Below are 21,030 nucleotides of genomic sequence, written 5' to 3'. Positions count from 1 at the left end.
AAGTGGCCTTCCAATCAGATGACAGTGCCAGCAGTGGCCCACAGCTCATTTAAGTTTGAGACCCCTGGTCTAAATAAACTGAGCCTGAAAAAGTCACCGGTACGTGTTCACTGGTCAAATCTGAAAAACAAACCAAAAAAAAAAAAAAAAGAATAAGAAATTGTATGTCTGTCAACTTTGACCCAAAATAAGACTTTACTATAGGAAGTTACATTAAAGTTATGCATTACATCTACCACCATCTTTGCTGTTACCAAAGTCTACCTCAGATTTCAATTCTTTTATTGTCATGCCTCTCCATAAATATTATACTGATTTTTATTTTTTGTGAAAAACTGTGAAAACAATGCATAGTTTTCATCAACTGTTTCTTCTTCTTTAGTTTTGGATATTTCTCCCCCACATTGTAAAGGGACTCCATAGTGTAGTGGTTTGTACACTCACCTTACATATGAGACATCCTTTGAGGTTGTATCAGAAATGGCAACTCGCATAAAAATATGCCCAAACAACCAAGCAACCCTCTGTCAATAAGCAGCCGAGAACAGCTTTCTGGTATAATATGTATCTTAATATAATATGTATCTGACCTCCCAGCCCATTGTTCCTTCAGTGGGCTGGTTTCAGTCATTATGCAAATGTACTGTTTATAAGATTGGGGAAACCTGCAGTCAGCTGAGACTGAAGAAGTCACTTGGATGAGTGACGAAACGTTTCTCCCACTGAAAACGCTACGTCCAGATGAACAGAATCAACTTTTGGAGGTATAATATGTATGTATGTATGTATGTATGTCTCAGCTGTGAAACTGGTATATCGTCTGTGTTATAAATGCAGCACTTGGTGAAGAAAAATGAAGGCAGCTGTTTGTGTTGTCAGAGACTAACATTTTGAGGTTTATTTACTTTTGTATTTTAGGCAACTTTTGATTTCATTTAATTTAATGTATTTTATTATTTTATTGACTTATTTTTATTATTATAATCTTGGGAGGATTAAAACAATAAATGTAGCCCGTATGTTTTTCACTTGCAGTATTTTACTTTACTGTGCTACTTTTTTTTTGCTTCTTTTTCTTTTTTCTCTCTTTTTTTTTGGCGGTGGTGGGGTGGGGGGTAGTACTGTTGTATTCATTGCGGAACTTCGTTGCTGGAATTTGTTCCTACACGGTATCCTATTTAGAAACACCATTTCACTTCCTGTTAATATTCACAACAGAGCCGATACAGATAAGCTAATTAATTTTAGCAGTGTTTACTCATTAAATGTTAACGTAGCAGAAATCCTTAGGAAGAGCAATGATTCCTTACACCGTCAACATTAAACTCGCGGCTCGGACGTTAACTGGCACTCTCAATTTGCAGAATAAAACCGCCGTAGATTGGTGAGTACCGCATCTCTGCTGCTAGCATAATTTGGTTAATTCAATACGCGACTGACAGATGACGTTAAGGAACTGCTGTTTGCATCGTGTCAGTTTCGTGGCTTGTCTTTATTGCTGCATGTAAAGTTGTCAGCGTGAACGGCCACTGATAATTTGTCATTGAGCCCACAAACATGCGGGGTATATTTCTTGTGCCATGTCATGTGACATTTTGTCGGGCCTGATGAATTTCTAATGCTTCATCCTCCACAGCAATCCAGCAGAGACTGTCAACGCAGTCGGACTCGCGTGATAAAACTCACTTAAAGGGATCAAACTTTAGATTAGAGCAGCATAGTGCCAAAGTTTCATTTCGCATACATGAACCTAAATATGATACATTTGCTTCTAATGCTATTTTTGCTTTTCACCTGCCATATTTAAAAAGAGAACTGTCCTTGTGAATATTTAACTTTATGTACGCATCATATGAGAGAAATTACCTTGTGTAGTTGTAGCAAATAGTACAGTCTCTTCACTTGCAGCTTTTTTCATTGGAACTGAAAGTTTAGCTTCAAGTTATGTTGGAATTTTGAAATTTGTTGTGTCATTGAGCTTTGATTTTTTTGCAGTCTGGATGCACTCCAGGCAAATATGCATGCAGGTCTTGTACGCACACAGAAAGAAGATGAGTTAGATTTAGACATGGAGTGGAAAGCACAGAAATCAGAATGCAGACACAGTTGTTGAATAATGCTGTGTTTACTGGAGAGGGTGCACTTAAGTGTCAGGCTGACTGGAAACATAAGTTTAAATTCATAATGTCCAGAGTTCACAGTCTGAATCATATGTTCTCTTTTGTACATCAATGTCTCACATCCCAAACCATTTCACGTATCTTTCATCTGTTTCTTTCCTCTTCCTCCTATTCTGCCTTGCTAACGTGGTCTGTAGGGGCTGGCAGGGGCTCATAGCTCAGGGATGTCACTCCAGTATTCTCATAATTGATCCTAAGACCGCCCAGACCATCCAGGTGCTGGAGAGACACAAGGCAAATGTGGTCAAGGTGAGTTTGAGAAGTAAATTGGCTTAATTGTTTCCCTCCACAACATAATTGCTGTTTAATTACATGAATTAATTGACTCACTGTTGCGCCTCTGCTCCGTAGACTTCAAAATATGATTTAATATATACCACTAAGTTAAGCCGTTGGAGAATAGGCACACTAATGAGGCTACAGAGTGAACACACCTTGTGGGATTGTATTATTTATGTCTCACAGTATTAATGTTAGCATTGTGTGACCTTGAGTGAAGTACTTTTGGCTCTCTCTGCTTCTTGTAAACCAACACCAGCAACACAGATAGAGCAGTGACAGAGAGTCATTTTGTTTGCGTCCGTGCGCGCGCGTGCATGTGTGTTGTAGAAGAGAAGAGTAAATAATGGGCAATAAATTCTACAGTCATTATCAGTGCCTGGGCTCAATCCGGGCCTTTCATTCTTCACTATAAAGAACACTTTAATCTTGTAAAGCACTGCTGCCACAGCGACAAGCTATTCCTCACCACCCAGCCTGACATAAGAGAACTTGCTGAATGAAGAAAAAAAGGAAATAGAAAAAGAAGTACCTACAGTAAAGGGCATGCCTACCTGGGAGCAAATAGACAGACATAATCAATTATTTAAACACCAGCTTGTATGTGGAGTAATTTGTTATTTCACATATAAAATGTGCATTTAGGTGTTATGCATTTCCTATAATGTCCTTTACTGTCTCTTTTTTCCCCAATGTCACATTTAGTGAAATTTATCATACATCTTCAGACCTTGCTGTTTTGTTTTGTTTTTTCTTTTCTGTTGTTGACTTTCTGAGCATTCTGTCGACAAATGTAGAAGGCTTACAGCATTACCTGATATTCCTCCCAGAGACTCAATTAGTGTTTTATGTTGGAAGGTGAAATGGTCCAGGGAAAATTACTACCACAACTTGAGCTCACCCTACTGTCTGCGGTTGGCCTCGGGAGATGCCTCTGGGAAGATTATAGTGTGGGATGTGGTCAGCGGCACAGCCCACTGTGAAATACAGGAGCACTCCAAACCTATCCAGGGTAAGACAGCTTCAAGACACCAAACATGTTTGTCAGCTCAGTGGCAGTCCTGCCAAGAAGAGACACTGAGCCGATGGTTTGCTGTTGACTATTTGTTTTCATTAGGACGCTGTTACTGCCACTCCTGCTGGTGCGCACTACGCTCCCATTCTCACCTCCTCTTCTCTGTTTTGCTCGCTCCCTCTGTCAGACTTGGAGTGGCTGTGGAATCAGGATGCGTCTCGTGATCTCTTGTTAGCTGTCCATCCTCCCAACTACATTGTTCTGTGGAATGGAGACACAGGCACCAAACTGTGGAAAAAAAGCTACGCTGAGAATATCCTCTCCTTTTCTTTTGACCCTTTTGACCCTTCCAACATGGCATGTAGGTGAACAAAATACTTACCAAAAAACTAACGAAGCCTTTGAATTCTTCACTTTGCCGCCCACATACACAGGGCATGCTTGATCTCTTAAATTTACTGTTTATTGCAGTATGGTTGAACATATCTTATATCTGAAAGCATGTGACTGGTATTCTGTGATGCCAACAATTTAACCAGTGGTATTTTTTTATTTTTTTGTGGAAAAAGATAAGTCAAAGCAGAGACTTTCACAAATAACAAATGGCAAATTGAAAACAAAATATTGATGTTTGACAATCTCTAATAAGCAAATGAATCTTTATAATGTTCTTCTGTCCTTTTTCTCCTATCCAGTGCTGACCAGTGAAGGGATCGTCTTCATCACAGACTTTTCTTACTCCAAACCCCCAGGCAGCGCTGGCAAAAAGGTCTACATTGCCAGTCCTCATGCAAGCCCAGCGCATACCAAACCTGCACCTGCAACAGCTCCGGCCCCTACTGGTGCCAAGAAGGCCCTTAACAAGGTCAAAGTGCTGATTACCAATGAAAAGCCCACGTGAGTAAAATTAAATTAATTTTCCTTCCTCGATTTTATTTTAAAAAATTTTGGATCCTTTTTTTGAGACACATAGACTGTTGTTTCAAGTTTAACAAGTCTAATGAAGCTCTTATGTTAGGAGTATTGTATGGTTTTTAAGACGTAACTTACTGAAAAGCCAAGATCTTCATACAGTACAGCATGTTAATCTTTTAATAAATGTCTGAATTTCATCTCAACACTTATGTAGGTGCTAAAGGATAATCTGTGGAATAAATTTGTTACACTAGTTAAGTCAGTTTTTAAATCAAACTTCCTGCAGGTTATGTCACCCTTTTGGTGTCATGTTTTATTGAAATGCTATGGCTCAATGTTGTTCAGTTCCTTTTTTTGTCTCTTTGTAAGTTGTTCAAAGTAACTACAAAGTCTTATCGGTTTAAGTCCGTGGTCGCATACCCCAGGGCCACGTCGTTTGGTACCGGGCCCGCTAGACTTGAGGCTCGGGTGTGAAATTTATGGTTTTCAGGATTTTTTTATCGTTAATTCGGTTTCCCTGGGTCTTTTCCTGTGTTGTAGTTGTGTTGAAAGAAATATTTACACGTTACCATGGCGACCAAAGAGCATTAGGGGCAAGGAGAAGGATATTACTCTCAATGTTGTTGGCGCATTTCAGGAGGATGCTGCTAATCAAAGTTACACAATTACACAGTGAATTTGCGTTTATTATTATAGTTACAAAAATACCACAGGTTTTGTCTTGGTCATATCATTTTACTTTGTTGTATTTATCCGTGACACCTTAAAGGCCGGTCCGTGGAAATATTGTCTGACATTTAACCGGCCTGTGGCGCAAGAAAGGCTGGTTTAAGAGGACTGACATAAGGCAGTCATAGTTATCACTGTTACATGATAGAAGTGATGTTTCTCTGATTGTAACGTATGATATGATTTCTAAGTAAACACCAAGGTTTATTTACTGTCATATGAACTAAATCTCAGTTACTAACCAGGCTTTGTAATATACAGGGCTGGAAGCATACACTGTTTGGCCACAACATTAAAAGCAGCTGCCTAATATCAAGTCAGTGCCTGTCGTGCCTGCAAAACACTCTGAATGATCAAACTGACTGTAAAGTTTTATCCATTTATTTTACATTTTCAAAAGTTTATTTTGAGTTTTTATATTTTAATCGTTGAAGAGGTTTACAATGAAAGCTATGAAGAGAATGTGAAATTCAATTAAGTTTGATTTGTATATTTATTATTTGATCAAAACAGTGATTGACCTGCTCAATCTGACTCATTGCTGGGAGAGCACTTTAAATCAGTATTACTGCTGGATTTGTTTGTATTTTCTCAAGGAGGAAAAAGAGCCATTGTCAGTGAAGATGTTGATTCTCTTTGGATCTGCCCTCACATGTGAACAGATTTATACAAATTTAAACAACATGCGCATTTTTGTTCACACTTAGTTTTGGAAATGTTGATTAAATGGTGATAAAGTCTTTTCTGTTCTTATGCCTATTTCACATTTTTATTGTCTGATATTATTGATGTAGTTTCTCACGTGACAGCTTGGGGAATATTAATAGCTCCTGATCTAAAATAAATTTTGATGTGTGAGTCCAGAACCACTTCTCCTCGGTCCAATTCTCACATGCCCATTCTTCTGTGAAGAGGGGTCAGCATGAGCGGTCAGACCAGGCTGTTGTTATGCATGCCTATATACAGTGAGCTCTGTATTTTGCCTCCTTTCTGTCATAGCCAGCATTATTATTTTCATCACACTCTTGCCCTCATCAAGGTCACTAAGATTACACTTGCCCGTTTTCTGCTTTCAGGACATCATATTCAAGAACTGGCAGTTCACATGCTGTTTAATTTCTCACACCCTTACTCAGTGTAACAAGATAATCAATGTTATTGACTTCACCTGCCAGTGGTTTTAATGTTGTGGCCGATTGGTCTTTCTGTAGAGTATATTTTACTCTCCACTGTGTTACCTGAGACCTACCTGTTCATTCAACAGCAAAGCTCCTCCAAATTATGTGAACAGGAGAAGTATTCCAGACACTTTTTCAAGCCTAACCAATAGAAATGGCCTGACAAGCAACATTGTAAGAAGCAGGTCACGGAGCATTTTTGTTGACAGCAGTATGGACTAACACGGTCTATTTTTATGTTTGGTTTGTTTTGTTTTTTCTGTTTTCTTTGGTCATTGCAGAAAAAAAACCCAAAACAGGAACAGCACCTTTCACTACATAGATGACCTAGTTTTGATGTAACTGTCTCTCCAGCACAGCAGTGAGATTCCTCTTTAAACTTAGATCTGATGCTAAATCAAGTCAAGGGTCCGGGAGTAGCATTTCTCAAGAGAATAAGGAAGGATTTGATCACTTGGCATATTTGCTACATTGATTTTTAATTCTGAAACGCAGCAGAAGTAGTGATGTACTTCTTCTGGCTTCTTATTCCATTAGTTGACAAACTTGATAAATTGTATAAGCGCTAATTTAGAAAAAGTTGCATGAGCTGAAGACTTGTTTGATGTGCTGGCAGCTTCCTGCTAGAGTGGTTGTGACTGTCAGGCTTATTTATAGCAGCATGCCCCAGTCTCTCTGTCCACCCACCAAGTTAGTTCTGATAACAAACACTCCATTAATCTTACTTGTCTTTATTCTCTCGTGCCTTTCTCATTTTGTCTGTTTTAGTCTTCTATCCATGTGTGACAACTTCCTTCCTCACCTTTAACTGTGTGTAATTACTATCCAAGATGCTGTATTCCTTCAGTTCGCCTTTGTCTACAGTCTCTACTCTCGCCGGTTCTGTCTGCTAGTGGGTGATAAATGGAGGATTTAAACAAGACTCTGCTCTCCCACAGTGTTATCAGAAACTTACTGAATACAGTATGGTATTGTGTGCATTAGTGTCCCATCAGGGAGCCATTAATCTGGGTGTTAGCCACTAGAGATTTGGTTCATTTATCAAAATGAAGTCAGCCATACTATTACATATACAGAGCAACGTCGACTAATGTATGTTTTCTTTTAAACTGACAGAAATATTTATAAGTTAGATTAAAAAAAATCTAAATAATTCACTAAGACGCTTGAAGTTGTAGTTCTTATGATTATGAAAAAATCATAATGTTTTGGATAAAAACAGTAAGTCTGAATAATCAGGCCTTTTTTAAATTCATGGCTTCATCTGAAATCATGTTGTGTGCAGAGCGAGTAGTTTTCCACACAACAGGGAATGGCAAAGTTAATTATCTTACCGATGAGTTGGGGGTTCTGTCTGACTGTAGCTGCTCTTCAGATTGCTGATCAAAAATTGATGAAACTGAATCTCTTGATTTGGACACATTCGATGAACAGCCGCTAACCACACCGACAAATGCACAGTTAATGCCAGCTCACTGGTTTTAGGGCAGTAGGATGCTGCCCTGCTACTGCACACTGGACTTATTTCAAAAATCAGAGGTTAATCAAGCAAACATTCAACCACTTATTCCCAACACTGTTCTTTAGGGCAGCTCTGGCTGGATAATAAATGGATAATTGAGGACTTTTGTTAAAGCTCAGTCTTCACTTCAGTCTTAGAGGTGTGATTTATGGCTTTGTACTGTGGTGATGTACACATGCGAAAGCTGCTTCCAAATACTACAAACTCTCGAGTTTTATTTGAAGCTCGGCTGCAGGTAGTGTGAGAGCAATCGAAAAGGAAACAACATAACATGAAAGAGAACCCGATCATTCACAGACATGTACAAATGTAATCAGTGATCAGTAATGGAGTGACGTGACGTGAAATGGACAGGTTTTGTTATAGAAGTATTTTAGGTTGTGGGGTTTTTTTGTCCCACAGTGTGAGCATCAGTTCAGTTTTCTGCTGTATCATCTCCAGCAGCTGCCAGTGTGTGTAAATTGATTTTGTATTGTGTAGATAACAAGCTCAAGGTGCTGTGACTGCTGTATAAAGACAGTATTTGATTTTAATGTCCTTTGGGTGAGTTAAATAATAGAACCTCGAGAGTGCTTTAAAACTTTAATAAAGGCATCCACCTTTGCTATCAAATGTCCTGCGTCTTTGATAGCAAACTCATTGCGTGAGCACACATATGTGTATGTACTTAGCAATATGTAACTGTGTGTGATCTTCTGACCGCTGTAGCCTTCATGTCTTATTCATAACAACGATTGAGAGAGCGAGAAGGGCGTGTGATGTTTTGGTAATTGGAGAGCTGAATATTTGAGGGCTGCAGGTCTTTTTATTTCCCCTTTCTCCCTTTTTTCTTTTTTCATTTCTCTCTGAAGATCTGTTGCTTGCAATCTAAGGTCTGCTTCTTTCTGATGTTCTGCCTTTGGTGACTCAGACATTTTAGCCTCTATCTCTTTCTTTTCTGACTTCAGTAAGCTGCTAAAAGTGTAATTTAGCTCAGTAACTCCTAAAGGTTCCCCTACTGAGTCTATTTTATCTGTTACACTTTCCCCAGATGATAATGATCTCCATTGTGTTATAAGGTTTGTCTCTCTTTTATTTGATCTTGCCGTGACCTAGAGGAATTCAGCTGTTGGAATGAGTTATGGCTGTAGACCTGCTCATAAGTTCAGTGCAAATCGACTCTTTTTCCTTCTTGAGTGAACTGTACTGAACAGAAGTACCTGTGACCGCTTTGCTGTGATACGGAGAGATCAAAACTGGTTGCCGCCACAGATGATAGTACCTGTCATTAATTTAGTCGCACATGAAAGAAGTCGCTGTGAATAACAAATCAGAGCAGCCAAAAGTAATGTAAAGGAAATTCTTTGCAATTCTTACAGTACCTGCTTAGTTCATCAGCCAACCAAAGTGCCTTTTCAAATTTTCACTGTGACTCACAACAATAATAAGTCATTCATTCTAGCTTCTGTTTGGGAAGACATGAATAAATATCAACTTGTCCTAGAAATGAGAGAATTTTTATATTAAACTTGATTCAGGAATTTTAAATCTAGCGTCATATTGGTTTGCATGGAATTTGCATTTTTCATATGCATGTGTTGTTGTTACAGCAGAGTCTCATTATATCCTGATTTATCTGGAGAATAAGACTGACTTACTGAGCGGTATATTATCTAACCCTCATTTCTAGTCATCGTAATTTGCATTTTTCATCTTTTGTGTCCATTAAATTGCGCTGTAAACAACACGAGAAAACAGGCAATTCAAGGACATGCTTAATCCTTGGATTAAAGAAAAATCTTTTTGTCAATAAAGATTGATAGTTTATTATTTACCATTCCATCTAGTTTGTTCTCAGTTTCAGTGTCAGGCTGTTTTAACTAACTTCCTGTTCTCATTGTTGTCATTCCCCTGCTGTCTGATGCTTTAGGGCAGAGGCTGTGACGCTGAACGACTGCCTGCAGCTATCCTACCTACCTTCGAAGAGAAACCACATGCTGCTGCTTTATCCCAGAGAAATTTTGATCCTGGACCTGGAGCTCAGTCAGACGGTGGGTGTGGTGGCCATCGAGCGCTCCGGGGTTCCCTTCATCCAGGTGAGGCACGCTGCAAAAATACGCAGCAAAATCCCTTTAATATGGATCTCGGTTAAACTTGAAGAGATGAAAGTTAACCTTAAAACAGCATTAAATTTTCAGGCTCTGAGTTCTCACCAATCACTTACTCTTGACGTTATGTGCAAGACATTTTTTAAACTGCTTTGCGCTGACACCGTAGTTGGTCTAGGTGAAAGGATGGCTGTGTTATGTGGCTTTAACAAACCTCATATATCAACATCTTACTTGAAGAGCTTTACTGAAATCTGTCTTTTTTATGGATGATTCCTCTAGGAAGACAGTTCCTCCTGCCACGAATGATAAAGTTCTTAACTCTTTTTGCACCCGCCTCTGCAGTTGTTTCTCCTCATTGGGTGTGACAACTGCACATCAGGACCATGTAGTCATTAGCAACAAGGGGGAAAAAAAAGTCCCCCCCTGCCTTTATGCTGCCTCTCCACAGCGACAGACTTGACCTTTAGGTGCCAATTCACTTTCTTTTAAAGTCTGGATTTCTAATTGGAAATTGATGAATGCTGTGGGGGTATTACACTGAGGATTTGTCACAGCTCCAGTGCTAGTAATTGAACAGAAACTGTCTTAAAGTCGCACCGTTCGCTCCCCCTTTCTATACTTACTCTCCGTCTCCAAAAGATTGACCATTGTGCTGCCCTGTCATTACACAGAGTAGCTCTCCTTATTTTTCACGGTGGTGGTTCTACTGTATTTGAGACCTAATGTGCCTTTTTCTAACTCGTTGAATTTCATGCCTGAATGTACATGCATGGAACAGTTTGCAGTTATTAGTTCATCTCTGCAGTCGATGACATGTTCTGCTTCTGTGAAATTGCGCTCTGTTCTTTGTATTATAGTCCTATCATAAATCATACTTTATTTGGTTTGTCACTGATCTTGTTTTAATAAACGTCTCTATGGTTTAACAACACAAAGGTAGAGAATGAGCTTTTGTAGTCAAGGAGTAAGATCTAAAGTCACCAGGGGCAGAAGCAAAGGGGTATTACTCAGCTGCCTAGGCTCTGTCTGACCAACGCCTCCTTTCTCTAAGTGTTATAAAGTGCTTGTCTTCCAGCCAATTTGCATGAATGATGACACAGTTTAGCAAAGGTCTATGCTCGAGTGTACAGAGGCTCCACTGTCAGGTTGAGGCATACATAGTGTGCAGTTGCCAGTTTGTCAGGTCAACATGGCCAACAGTCATTTTTCCATCTATCAATAGCAAACTAATACAGAATCCATCAATTTGTTTATCTGTTCATTTTCAACAAGGTGCTGATTTACTTTGATTTCAGATGGCTGCAGATTGATGTCTTGCAGTTTTTGAATTTCAGTATTTGGAATATTTTGTGCACTGGCATAGATTGAGTGAGGTATTTTAAAATGTACAGTATGTTCAATGAAATCAGACGTTCAGAAAGCCAACAAAAGAAGCAATGTGAAGATGTCAGCTTTGTGATTAGAAAATAACAATCACAACTGAATGCACATATTTGTGAATAAGATGAATTTAACTAGTAGTTTGATTCGATTATCTATTAGAAGTAACAAACAAAAGTTCAGTGATGTAGCCTCACCAGTGACTGTAACGTCAATATATTAATTACTGTCATGAGTTAATAAGGTATAGAAACATGAGAACTGCATTGATATAGAATTTATTGTTTACAGATCATACCAGGTGAGCTCTGTAGGGCAAATTTCTTTATACAGCATATTTAAAACAACAAAGTTAACCAAACTGCTGCACATGAAACGGAGAATTACACAATAAAATAACAGATGCACATGCCCACACACATCAATAAATATATTCAAAGGATCACAGAAGTGGATCTGATATTTATACAACACTAGAACTGGCCCCAAAACGCTGCTGCTTCTTTGCACTTTAAGATAAAACTATTTTCAGAGCTGTTAAATGCAAACAAGTCATTCAGTGTTTTTGATGACCGTCTTGTTGTCCGTTGTGCTCCAAGAAATGTGAATTTTCTTCTAACCTCGCTGTAATGTGGAACAGCAGTCACTTCAAAGTGCTTTATATTGTAAGGTAGAGACCCTACAATAATACAGAGAAAACCTCAGCAATCAGACGACCCCTTTTGAGCAAGCACTTGGCGACAGTGGGAAGGAAAAACTCCTCTTTAGCGCGACAAAAGCTCTGGGAGGGGCAGCCATTTGCCACGACTGGTTAGGGGTGAGGGGAGAGAGTAAAAGTGTAGAATAATTACTTAAAGTACAACTGTAATGAATTCTGCTGTATATTTGCACAATTCATAATCAGGATAATTTATCAAATGTATCCCTTTTTTGTATGATAATAGATCTTGCCTGGTGTAGTCAGCAAACAACGTATTCTAGGACTTGTTGTATATTTTAAATTCCCACCTTCTTAGCTTATTGCCCATGTATTTATAAAACATGACTATGCCATAACATCTTAAGTCTGCACAATAATATTTTTCCCAATCATGTCATCAGTATGGCTCAGGAGCCTAAACTTTTGGCAAAAATCCCTCCTTTTTAGACAAGCATGAGATCTGACAAGCTAATTAAGCTTAGCCCCTGCTCTGTTTTTCTCTGTTTGTGCCAAACAAATTTACACATGTAGATTTTGATGAGTGTATTAGGGGGTTCTCATGCTGTGGAGCAAATACATTGGCAAATTCATGCAGTGCTTAGAGCAAATGTAAACACCACCTGTTCAACATTAAGTCTCAAATAGACATTTGGCAAAGTCACAATCACACATGATCCCCTTTTTTTTTCACGCCCTCTGTGTTTAGGTGATTCCCTGTGCTCAGAGAGACGCCCTCTACTGTCTCCATGAGAATGGTTGTATCACACTACGAGTTTGTCGCTCCACGGTTGCCACTGAGGAAGCAGCGGGTATGAAACCTTTTCACAATGGTGTATCCACTCACAATCTGCACATAGCCGTTGTGCTTTACTCACTCCTCACTTCAGCGCCTAAGCTGCTCCTCACTTCAGTGCTCCATCCCCCAGTCATCATCTATTCAGCCAACTGCACTGCAATTGGATCCTGTAGCCTTTTTTCCTATACTCCAGCGGGCATTTAGCCCCTTACTGTCTCATTTATCTTAGGCTTAGCGTGATAGGCCAATGGGAGGCAATTGTCTCGCTGAATCTCTCTCTTCCTCACTTACTCTCCTTGCTATCTCCTCCACACACATCTCTCTATACCCATTTTCCTTTTTTTCCCTGAAATTTCCTCTTGTATCTCTCACCTACTCTTTTTTTACTGCTTTAAATCTATGTAAAGCTCTCTATGCTCTCTATTTTTCTTTTTTCTAAGGTGCTCAAAATTGTTCTTTCAATCGTATATACTCCTATTCTTCTTCCTCTTTTTTTCCCTCCGTTGTCAGTATTATGAACATCTACTCTATGTAGACTTTGACATTTTGTATTTTTTTCCTCTTGTTTGTCCTCCTCAATCCACAATTTCCATCATGTGGTTTTTATCTGCCATTATTCGTCCTGCACATCGACCTCTCTGTACATTTTCTCTCTTCCTAATTCTTTGTCGTATTTTTCCTTTATTCCTTCGGTTTCCCAGACCCAGAACAGAGTGTCCAGGAGCTTGTGTACGACCTGCGCTCTCAGTGTGACGCCATCCGAGTCACGAAGACCGTCCGACCATATCGCATGGTGATTTGCCCTGTCAATGAAAACAAGGCTGCGCTCATGGTCAGCGATGGCAGAGCCATGCTGTGGGAGCTCAGAGCCCACACTGGCAAGGCTGCTGCCAATCCTAGGTACACACACACGTATGCAGAAAGCCAAATAATTCTGCAAAGTTACATTACAATTTCACAGTTGAAAGCTAGACGTAATGGTTAAAAGTTTGACTACTTTGTAAGGTGACTCAAGCTGACTTTAAATAATAATCCTCTGACCTAAATGTAGTCTTCATCGTGACTGGCGCAGGTGGGCTGTGCAGAGGGGTTTGGTTGTCGTTGACGTGTCTTTTCGTTTGATGGAGCGTTCCCTCGCTGCTGTCGAGAACAGTTTTGTATTTCTCTCTTAAGTAAGGTTCCTACGTGAGACAGAGTGAATTCTGCCTGCCTGTGAACAAGCCAATTTAATGTGGGCAAACAAGAGAAATCTACAGCATTAAATGAAAAAGGGATGACAAGTTTTTGCTTTCCGTCAGTATGTGAGGAATTTTCTTATTATAGTCTTGTTTGAATTCATTTGCTTGACAGGTGGGTTTTCTGTTTCACGGCTAATGAGTTGCAGAAGTTTTCTTTTGCAGTGCTCTAAATTGACAGTCTGATGTTTCCTAAAAAGTTTTTTAGCTTACGTTTGATATAATGACATAAATTATATTCTCAGTGAGGTGGTTTTGAAAGGGAAAGCTGAGTTAACTAAGGAAGGTTAAGACGCAATGCATATAATTTGTATGCAGTTTATGAAATATCGCATGTGTTTATTCATTTATGTCACTCTGAAGTTCATGTGGTGAATGATTCTTTCTCTTTCTCCATGACAGCTCGGGTCTGTCGCCGCTCTACTCCCCTGTGTCATTTTGTGGAGCTCCGCTGGGTCCAAACCAGAAAAAGATTCAGGATCTGTCTCTTAACAGCATGATTGGTATGCCTAAACACACCACCACCATCAACACTCCACTACAATGTGCATCTCAGACAGTATAGTTTGCTGTTTGAAAGGCAAAATGTCACACATGTCACATCTTGGTGCAGCTGAAGCATTCTCATTCTCATCATAGAAGGATGGTTTTCATTTTTTTGAGAGAAAATGTGAAAACTCAAAAACATGAAGGGAATTAGATTAGTGTGTGTGGATGCTGCAGGTCTTAGTATATCTTTTATTGTACCTCTGCGAGTTGAGTGGGCCTCAAGGCACCCCTTCAGTTTCTGCTTTAATGTGTGACTGCTGGTTTCTCCTCTGTGCACTTCACAAGCCAGCCTTATTCCCCTGTTGAGCAGCTCTGCACAAAGAGTCCCATAGATGCATGGCCCTTCCTCTCTTTCCCTTTTTTTCACTTTTTTTGTCTCATCTTTTCTGCTTATGATGTCTCTCCCTCATTTAATTCTTTTTTTCCTCTCCACCCTCTCTCTTTATCCTCCCTGATGATTTAAGGCTGCCTGTCAAAAGATGAATGTAAATGTAAAATTGTAATAGGATGATTTTTTTTTGTGTTAGGTTTGTCATTTGTATTAAGTGAGAGTTAACTTGCATTGAGCAGTAGACCTGTGGGAGGTGGATGGCATTAGAAGGGAGGAGTTTTCTGTCTCATCCTTTATAAATATATATATACACACACACACACACACACACACACACACACACACACACACACACACACACACACACACACACACACACACACACACACACACACACACACACACACACACACACAGACTGAAGCCATCTACTGCCTGGAGCAGTAGCTCTGTTTGACAGTTGCTGACTAAAGCTCTTGTTATGAGGAAATATCACTGTCATGCAGGTTACTTATAGTCTGTGAAACAAAAACATGCTTGTCATTACACTGAGATGTGGAAAGAGCTGGTAACTAGAAAACCATTTTTTCCTTTGTTGCAATCTATGGTAGGCACAGTGTGGTTTGTTTGGGTTTTTTTGTTTTATTTGTAGTTATAATAACATAAGATTAGAATATAACTCCAAGCTGAAAGACAATGCATGTCCAGTGTAAAGAAACCAAGAAAACCTAATGAATTATTTAACAAGTGCCAATGACAATTTAATGTTTGTTCCTCAGGGAATACTAAAGCTCTCCAGCAGATACGCAGATAAAGATGATTTATTCGTTCACAGTGCATTAAAATGTGCAGTCTGATGTGCAGTAATGAAATTGGGGGTTTTTAGCGAATCGCCATCACATCTATGTCTCAGTCTGTGATTTTAAAGTATTGAAGAAACTTGCGGTTACTTATCTCGTAAACCTGTTCTCTGATAACATGAGTGAGGTGTCTCACTATTGGAATGCTTCCTCAGCTACCTCAGAAACCCTTATGTCATTACTCCAGTACTGGCTGCCAGTCGTGACACTCACATTACGGAGGGCCCACCCACATCCCAACAAAATGTTTTCTGCCATTCAAGTTATATTAAAAAACTGTCTTGATATTTAAAATTGATTGTTGATTAAAATTGATGAGGGCAGTAGCTACTCTTTGACTTTAGAGCTTTAAACTACCACTAAATTCTTGTGATAGTTACAGCTGCTCAGCTTGATAACTAAGTCCACAGCTCATTGAAATAACCAATATTAGTGCTTTTCTATTGCCTCCAGCTGTAGTCGCATTGTATACAAGGTTTCCACTTCAGACAAAGTGGAAATTTGTATTTAGAAGACTGCTATTAAGCTTCTTACAAGTACAAGGTGTCTAGAGTTCTTAGAAAATATGGAATAAGAAATAAGAGATTCATACCTCTATCAATGATTTCAAAAGATTGGGATTATTTTAACATATTTTGACTTATTCCTTCCCAAGGGTGCAGATGATACTCTGCCACAGTCTTGATTTGGGATGATTTATTTCTTGCACAGTATTCAAACACTGTTTGTTTCACATAATGTAGCATCTTGTTATTGCAGTTCACTTGTTGATGTTGCTGATCTCAAGAAGCTTCTGTTTATATTTTGTTTATATTTTTTTTGACTTACGTTTTGTTTATTTTGCTTGTGTTTATTTATTTCTTGGTTGAACATATTCATACAGATGGTAGCACCCCAGTGTTGCTGTCTATGTCTTATACAGTGATTGATTTACAGAATGACAGCCTTCTCTCTACATATGAGCCGTATAAGATAGAATACAATGGTGAAAGTGATAATGAAAGAAAAGTCTTGATTTAGGATAGATTTTCCTAACCTGTTGTTATTTCATTATTTAAGGAGCAAATAAGAGGTAGTTTTTCACATTATGTCCAACTTAACACTTGACGTCTTGTCTTTTTATTTTATCTTTTTTTTCCCATCTCCAGGTCAGACCTTGATAGCTGGTGAGACTCTTCCTACATCTTCCAACCAGCAAGAAGTCCAGCTGAAGTTCCTGCTAACCGGTTTGCTGTCTGGTCTGCCACTGCCACCATTTGCCATCCGCATGTGTCCACCTCTTACCACCAAAAATATCAACCACTATCAACCCCTTCTGGCTGTAGGTAGGTAATAGGAAACCGGTTACTCACAGTCACGCAATTCTGCAAAACTTTATGACGAGCGAGTCACTACCGCTTCGTTGAACCGTATATGTTTGATTTGCTTTCTTATGAGTTCACATTGGCAGTCCTACAAGTCCACTAAAGATTTTAACACAGTATTGCTGCTGTTTTATCATCATTACCTACTATTATTGACAAGTCCTTGATACACAACCAAGTGAATTAAATGTCAAAGCATTTGTAAATTAATGGTGGCAAAACATTTAAACATTGACTGTATTATCCGTGAGCTAGGGTAAGTTAATGTTGACAAACACTTTGGTATTTGAGACCGAGTTCGCGGCCCACTGAGGAGCGAAAAAGGATTTTGGTTCTATTATTCGGTGACGTATTCTTCCTGTGTAGCTGGCCGGGTTATCTTTTGCATTTGTTCATTTTTTTTAAAACATTTCTCTAACTCGAACTGCATTCACCTTTGGTTACCTTGGAAACCAGTGCTGCGTTTTTCAAACCTCCCGTCTCTCAGTGTGAAGATGCATGTTGACTGCAGACGATAATTAAACATCATCGACACTGGAATGGTAAGAAGAAAACAAGCTTTCTTTGGTTCATTTCATTTGTAATTGATGTTCTATAGCGTGGAGGGCTTTACCGTTAAAAAAAAAAAAAAAGGTAAATGTTTGAGTGCACAAAAGTGACATAAATAGTTTTATTTTTTATGTATTCTTTTCTAAATGTGGTTCCTTTCCAAGCTGCAGTTATTTAAAAGAAATTAGATAGAAGGCCTATGTATTGTTTCTCTGTTTACTATTTACCTGGATTAGCTTTCTTATTGCTACTTACAAAAAAATTTTCATTATTAGGTTTTTTCTTTTTTCTTTTCAATTTTAAAGGTCAGATGAATTTTCATTGACGTGTTTGGGTGATGATTTTTAATGCAATTGCTGTTGTTGCTGCAGTGTTTTAGCGTTTTACCGTCTTTATTATTTCTGTTTGTTTATGCCAGAGGGGATTTAAAGATGGAGGAATGCCTGATAAAAGATTAACGCCAACAAAAAAAACAGACATAATTCATGGATGTAAGTTCTTAACGAATATTTACTGTGTGTAAAATTTCCATCTCTGCTTCTTCTGTTGGCATTTAGTAGCTATAAAGACATTTTATTGTAATGTCATTACAAAAGGGATCAACAGCAGTTGTAACACTTAAAGTGATCTTATTTTGGCCCCAGTGCACTGATTACATCCCACAGATAACTCATATTTCCTTAAAGCAGCTAATACTTAAATAAAAAGCTCTTATTGGCTATTATTATTCACAGAATCTTAAGTGATAGTTGTTATATACCGCTTTATACTACAGACTAGAGACCAGTGTGTACCTGCCTATATTTAAAAGGCTCCCAGAATGAGTAGTAATATATCAGCTTGTGATTTTTTTTTTTTTTTTTTTTTTTTCTATTTTTTAAGGCAGAGATAGCCCGTTATTCAATTCGTTTTGGATATAGCTGCTGCTACTGTCAGATACGGGCACAGACATTGTTTAAAGTTTTATAGAAAATTTCAAAAGGTTATCAAAAGATAATTGACTTAATGTTTCACTTCTACCATGCCCAGTTTTTCTCTGCGTCAGGAGACCTCTTCCTGTGAGATTTGCTAATCTTACTACACTGTTATGACTGTTTTGGTTTTTTTTCATTGTCCATCTCTGTTTGCTTCACAGAACCACAGCTGAAAATATCCGGACAGACCTCATGATGAGTGTGAAGATGTTTTCATTGAATAACAGCTGGATCAGTCTATCCACACTGTAGAGAAACAGCATTGCTGTAACTAATGTGGGAAAGTTCCCTGTATTTATGAGATTGGAATTGTTATCGCCTTATTCACACAGAGGCTCAGCCTCACAAGTGTAGCAAGTGTGCCAAATGCTTCCACTGCTTGTATTTTTCAAACTCTATGAGCTAATAAAGAAAATACATTTCAGTTCAGGTTTATTGATATAGCACCAAATCACAATAACAGTCGCCACAAAGTGCTTTACACAGTAAGGTAAAGCCCCTACAGCATTCTGGAGAAAACCCAGACATTCAAATGACCCCCTATGTGCAAAGACTGTGTGAAGGTGGGCTGGAGAAACTTCTTTTTAACAGGAAGAAACCTCGAGCAGAACCAGGCTCAGAGAGGGGCAGCCATCTGTCGTGACTGGTTGGGGCAGGGGGGCAGGAAAAAAAACAAAGCATAGGGAGACAGGCAAAAACACAGACTGAGAGAGAAAGAAGATGAAAAAGTAATGACATCTTGCAGTGGTAAATAAACAACAACAACAACAGAAAATTGTGAATCCCCAATGTGGGATAATAATATTTTTATTCTATTCTAAACACCTGGAAAGTGAAAAGAGGTGAATGGAGAAGTGCTCAGTGTGTCACAGTGTAGCATATCACAGCTGTCCCACAGCAGCCTGAGCCAACTGCAGCATGATTAACAGATGGTTCAGTGTCACCTGTTCCAATCCTAACTATAATCTTTATCAAAAAGGAAAGTTTTAAGTCTATTCTTACATAGAGAGAGAGTGTCTGTCTCCCAAATCCAAACTGGGAGATGGCTCCACAGGGGAGGGACCTGATAGCTGAAGCCTCTGCCTCAGCTATCAGGCTGAGGCAATTCTACTTTTATTCTATCCAAGGAATCACAAGTAAGTCTGCTGTCTGAGAGCGAAGTGCTTGGTTAAGAAAGGACAATGAGGTTTTTAAGTTATGATGAGACCTGATAGTTCATGAGAAGGATTTTAAGTTCAATTCTGGATTTAACAGGAAAAAATATCTGAGAGAAATATGATCCTTTTCTCTTGTCCCTGTATTAACTGGAGGCTTTTTAGGGAACGTTTAGAACAACCTGATGATAATAATGAATTACAATAGTCTAATTGTAATTGATTAGCCTAGAAGTCATGAATGAACTAGGTATACGGCATCACTCTCAGTCTTACATATTTGTTTAATATGCTCATTGAAGGACATGTCCTGATCAAAAGTGACCTGATGATTAGCACTAATTAGCACAAAAATATGCATGTCACCTCAGTGTTGCATGTATAAGCGGATATCAGCAGCCTATATATATCTATATTTCTCTCCTTGCTCAAGAGTGGCTTGTAGCCTAAAAAGGGGGAAATGGACTTATAAAATGAGTAATATCAAACAGTGATGATTTTATTTGTTGTTCCCAACAGCTTAACAATCTCCATTAAACGATTGGCTGCAAAATACAATAAAATAAAATGAAGTCCCACCAATACCAACAGTGCAATTTCAGCTTTAGAAGTGGTGTCTGGAGAAATTATAGTTTCTGGCTGTGTAGAAAAGCCAATTAAGACGAGGCTAACTCTAACAGATAAATAGATAGTAAAGGCAATGCATTTATATAGTGCTTTTCTAATCTTATTGATCAGTGAAATGTATAGAGGTGCACTGCCAGCAGTTTGATTTCTAAAAGAATGCCAAGTTGAAGACACAAATGGATATTTATCAGCAACTGTTTGGCTCGCCATACCGAAGCACAGAAGGGTTCGTTTTGTTTTTATGTTTATTAAATTTGACTCATCTATGCCGTTCTTGCCGTCGTGTGTAACTACCACAGATCTGTTTGAGGAAAAGCCTGGTTGGATTTTATCAAAGTTTGTTTGTAAATATCCAGTGAGTGAAGAATGCTTTAGAGGGAGACGAGATGAAATGATTATGCAGCTATAAGCTGCAGCTGCGCATTTTAATTTCATGCACATCCACACTCTTTGTTAACGCTCTAGGTTTTTTTCCCCCAGTTGACTCAAAAAGCATAAATTTGATTCCGTTTGTCGCCTTAAGAGTTTTTGCTGCAAAGTTAAACACACACACAAAAATGAACGCTAATCAAATTGTCATAATTTTTTTTTGTCCCTAACAGG

At 38.7% G+C, this 21,030-nt stretch overlaps 1 protein-coding gene across 1 annotated transcript in view; it reads left to right on the top strand.

Annotated features, from left to right (window-relative positions):
• The first annotated feature begins 1,195 nt into the window (after positions 1-1,195).
• wdr11 (WD repeat domain 11) overlaps positions 1,196-21,030 on the top strand; it is a 58,880-nt gene continuing 39,045 nt past the window's right edge. Inside the window, exons 1-10 of the mRNA XM_063491575.1 lie at positions 1,196-1,384; positions 2,318-2,429; positions 3,318-3,471; positions 3,662-3,835; positions 4,170-4,371; positions 9,728-9,893; positions 12,695-12,797; positions 13,486-13,684; positions 14,422-14,522; positions 16,908-17,084. Coding sequence (XP_063347645.1) covers positions 1,299-1,384; positions 2,318-2,429; positions 3,318-3,471; positions 3,662-3,835; positions 4,170-4,371; positions 9,728-9,893; positions 12,695-12,797; positions 13,486-13,684; positions 14,422-14,522; positions 16,908-17,084 — 1,474 coding nt within the window. The 5' untranslated portion in view covers positions 1,196-1,298. The remainder of the gene's footprint in view (positions 1,385-2,317; positions 2,430-3,317; positions 3,472-3,661; positions 3,836-4,169; positions 4,372-9,727; positions 9,894-12,694; positions 12,798-13,485; positions 13,685-14,421; positions 14,523-16,907; positions 17,085-21,030) is intronic.

The sequence above is a fragment of the Pelmatolapia mariae genome, linkage group LG13 (assembly GCF_036321145.2).
Source record: "Pelmatolapia mariae isolate MD_Pm_ZW linkage group LG13, Pm_UMD_F_2, whole genome shotgun sequence".
NCBI classification, from domain to species: domain Eukaryota; kingdom Metazoa; phylum Chordata; class Actinopteri; order Cichliformes; family Cichlidae; genus Pelmatolapia; species Pelmatolapia mariae.
This window is presented reverse-complemented; position numbering and strand designations above follow the sequence as displayed.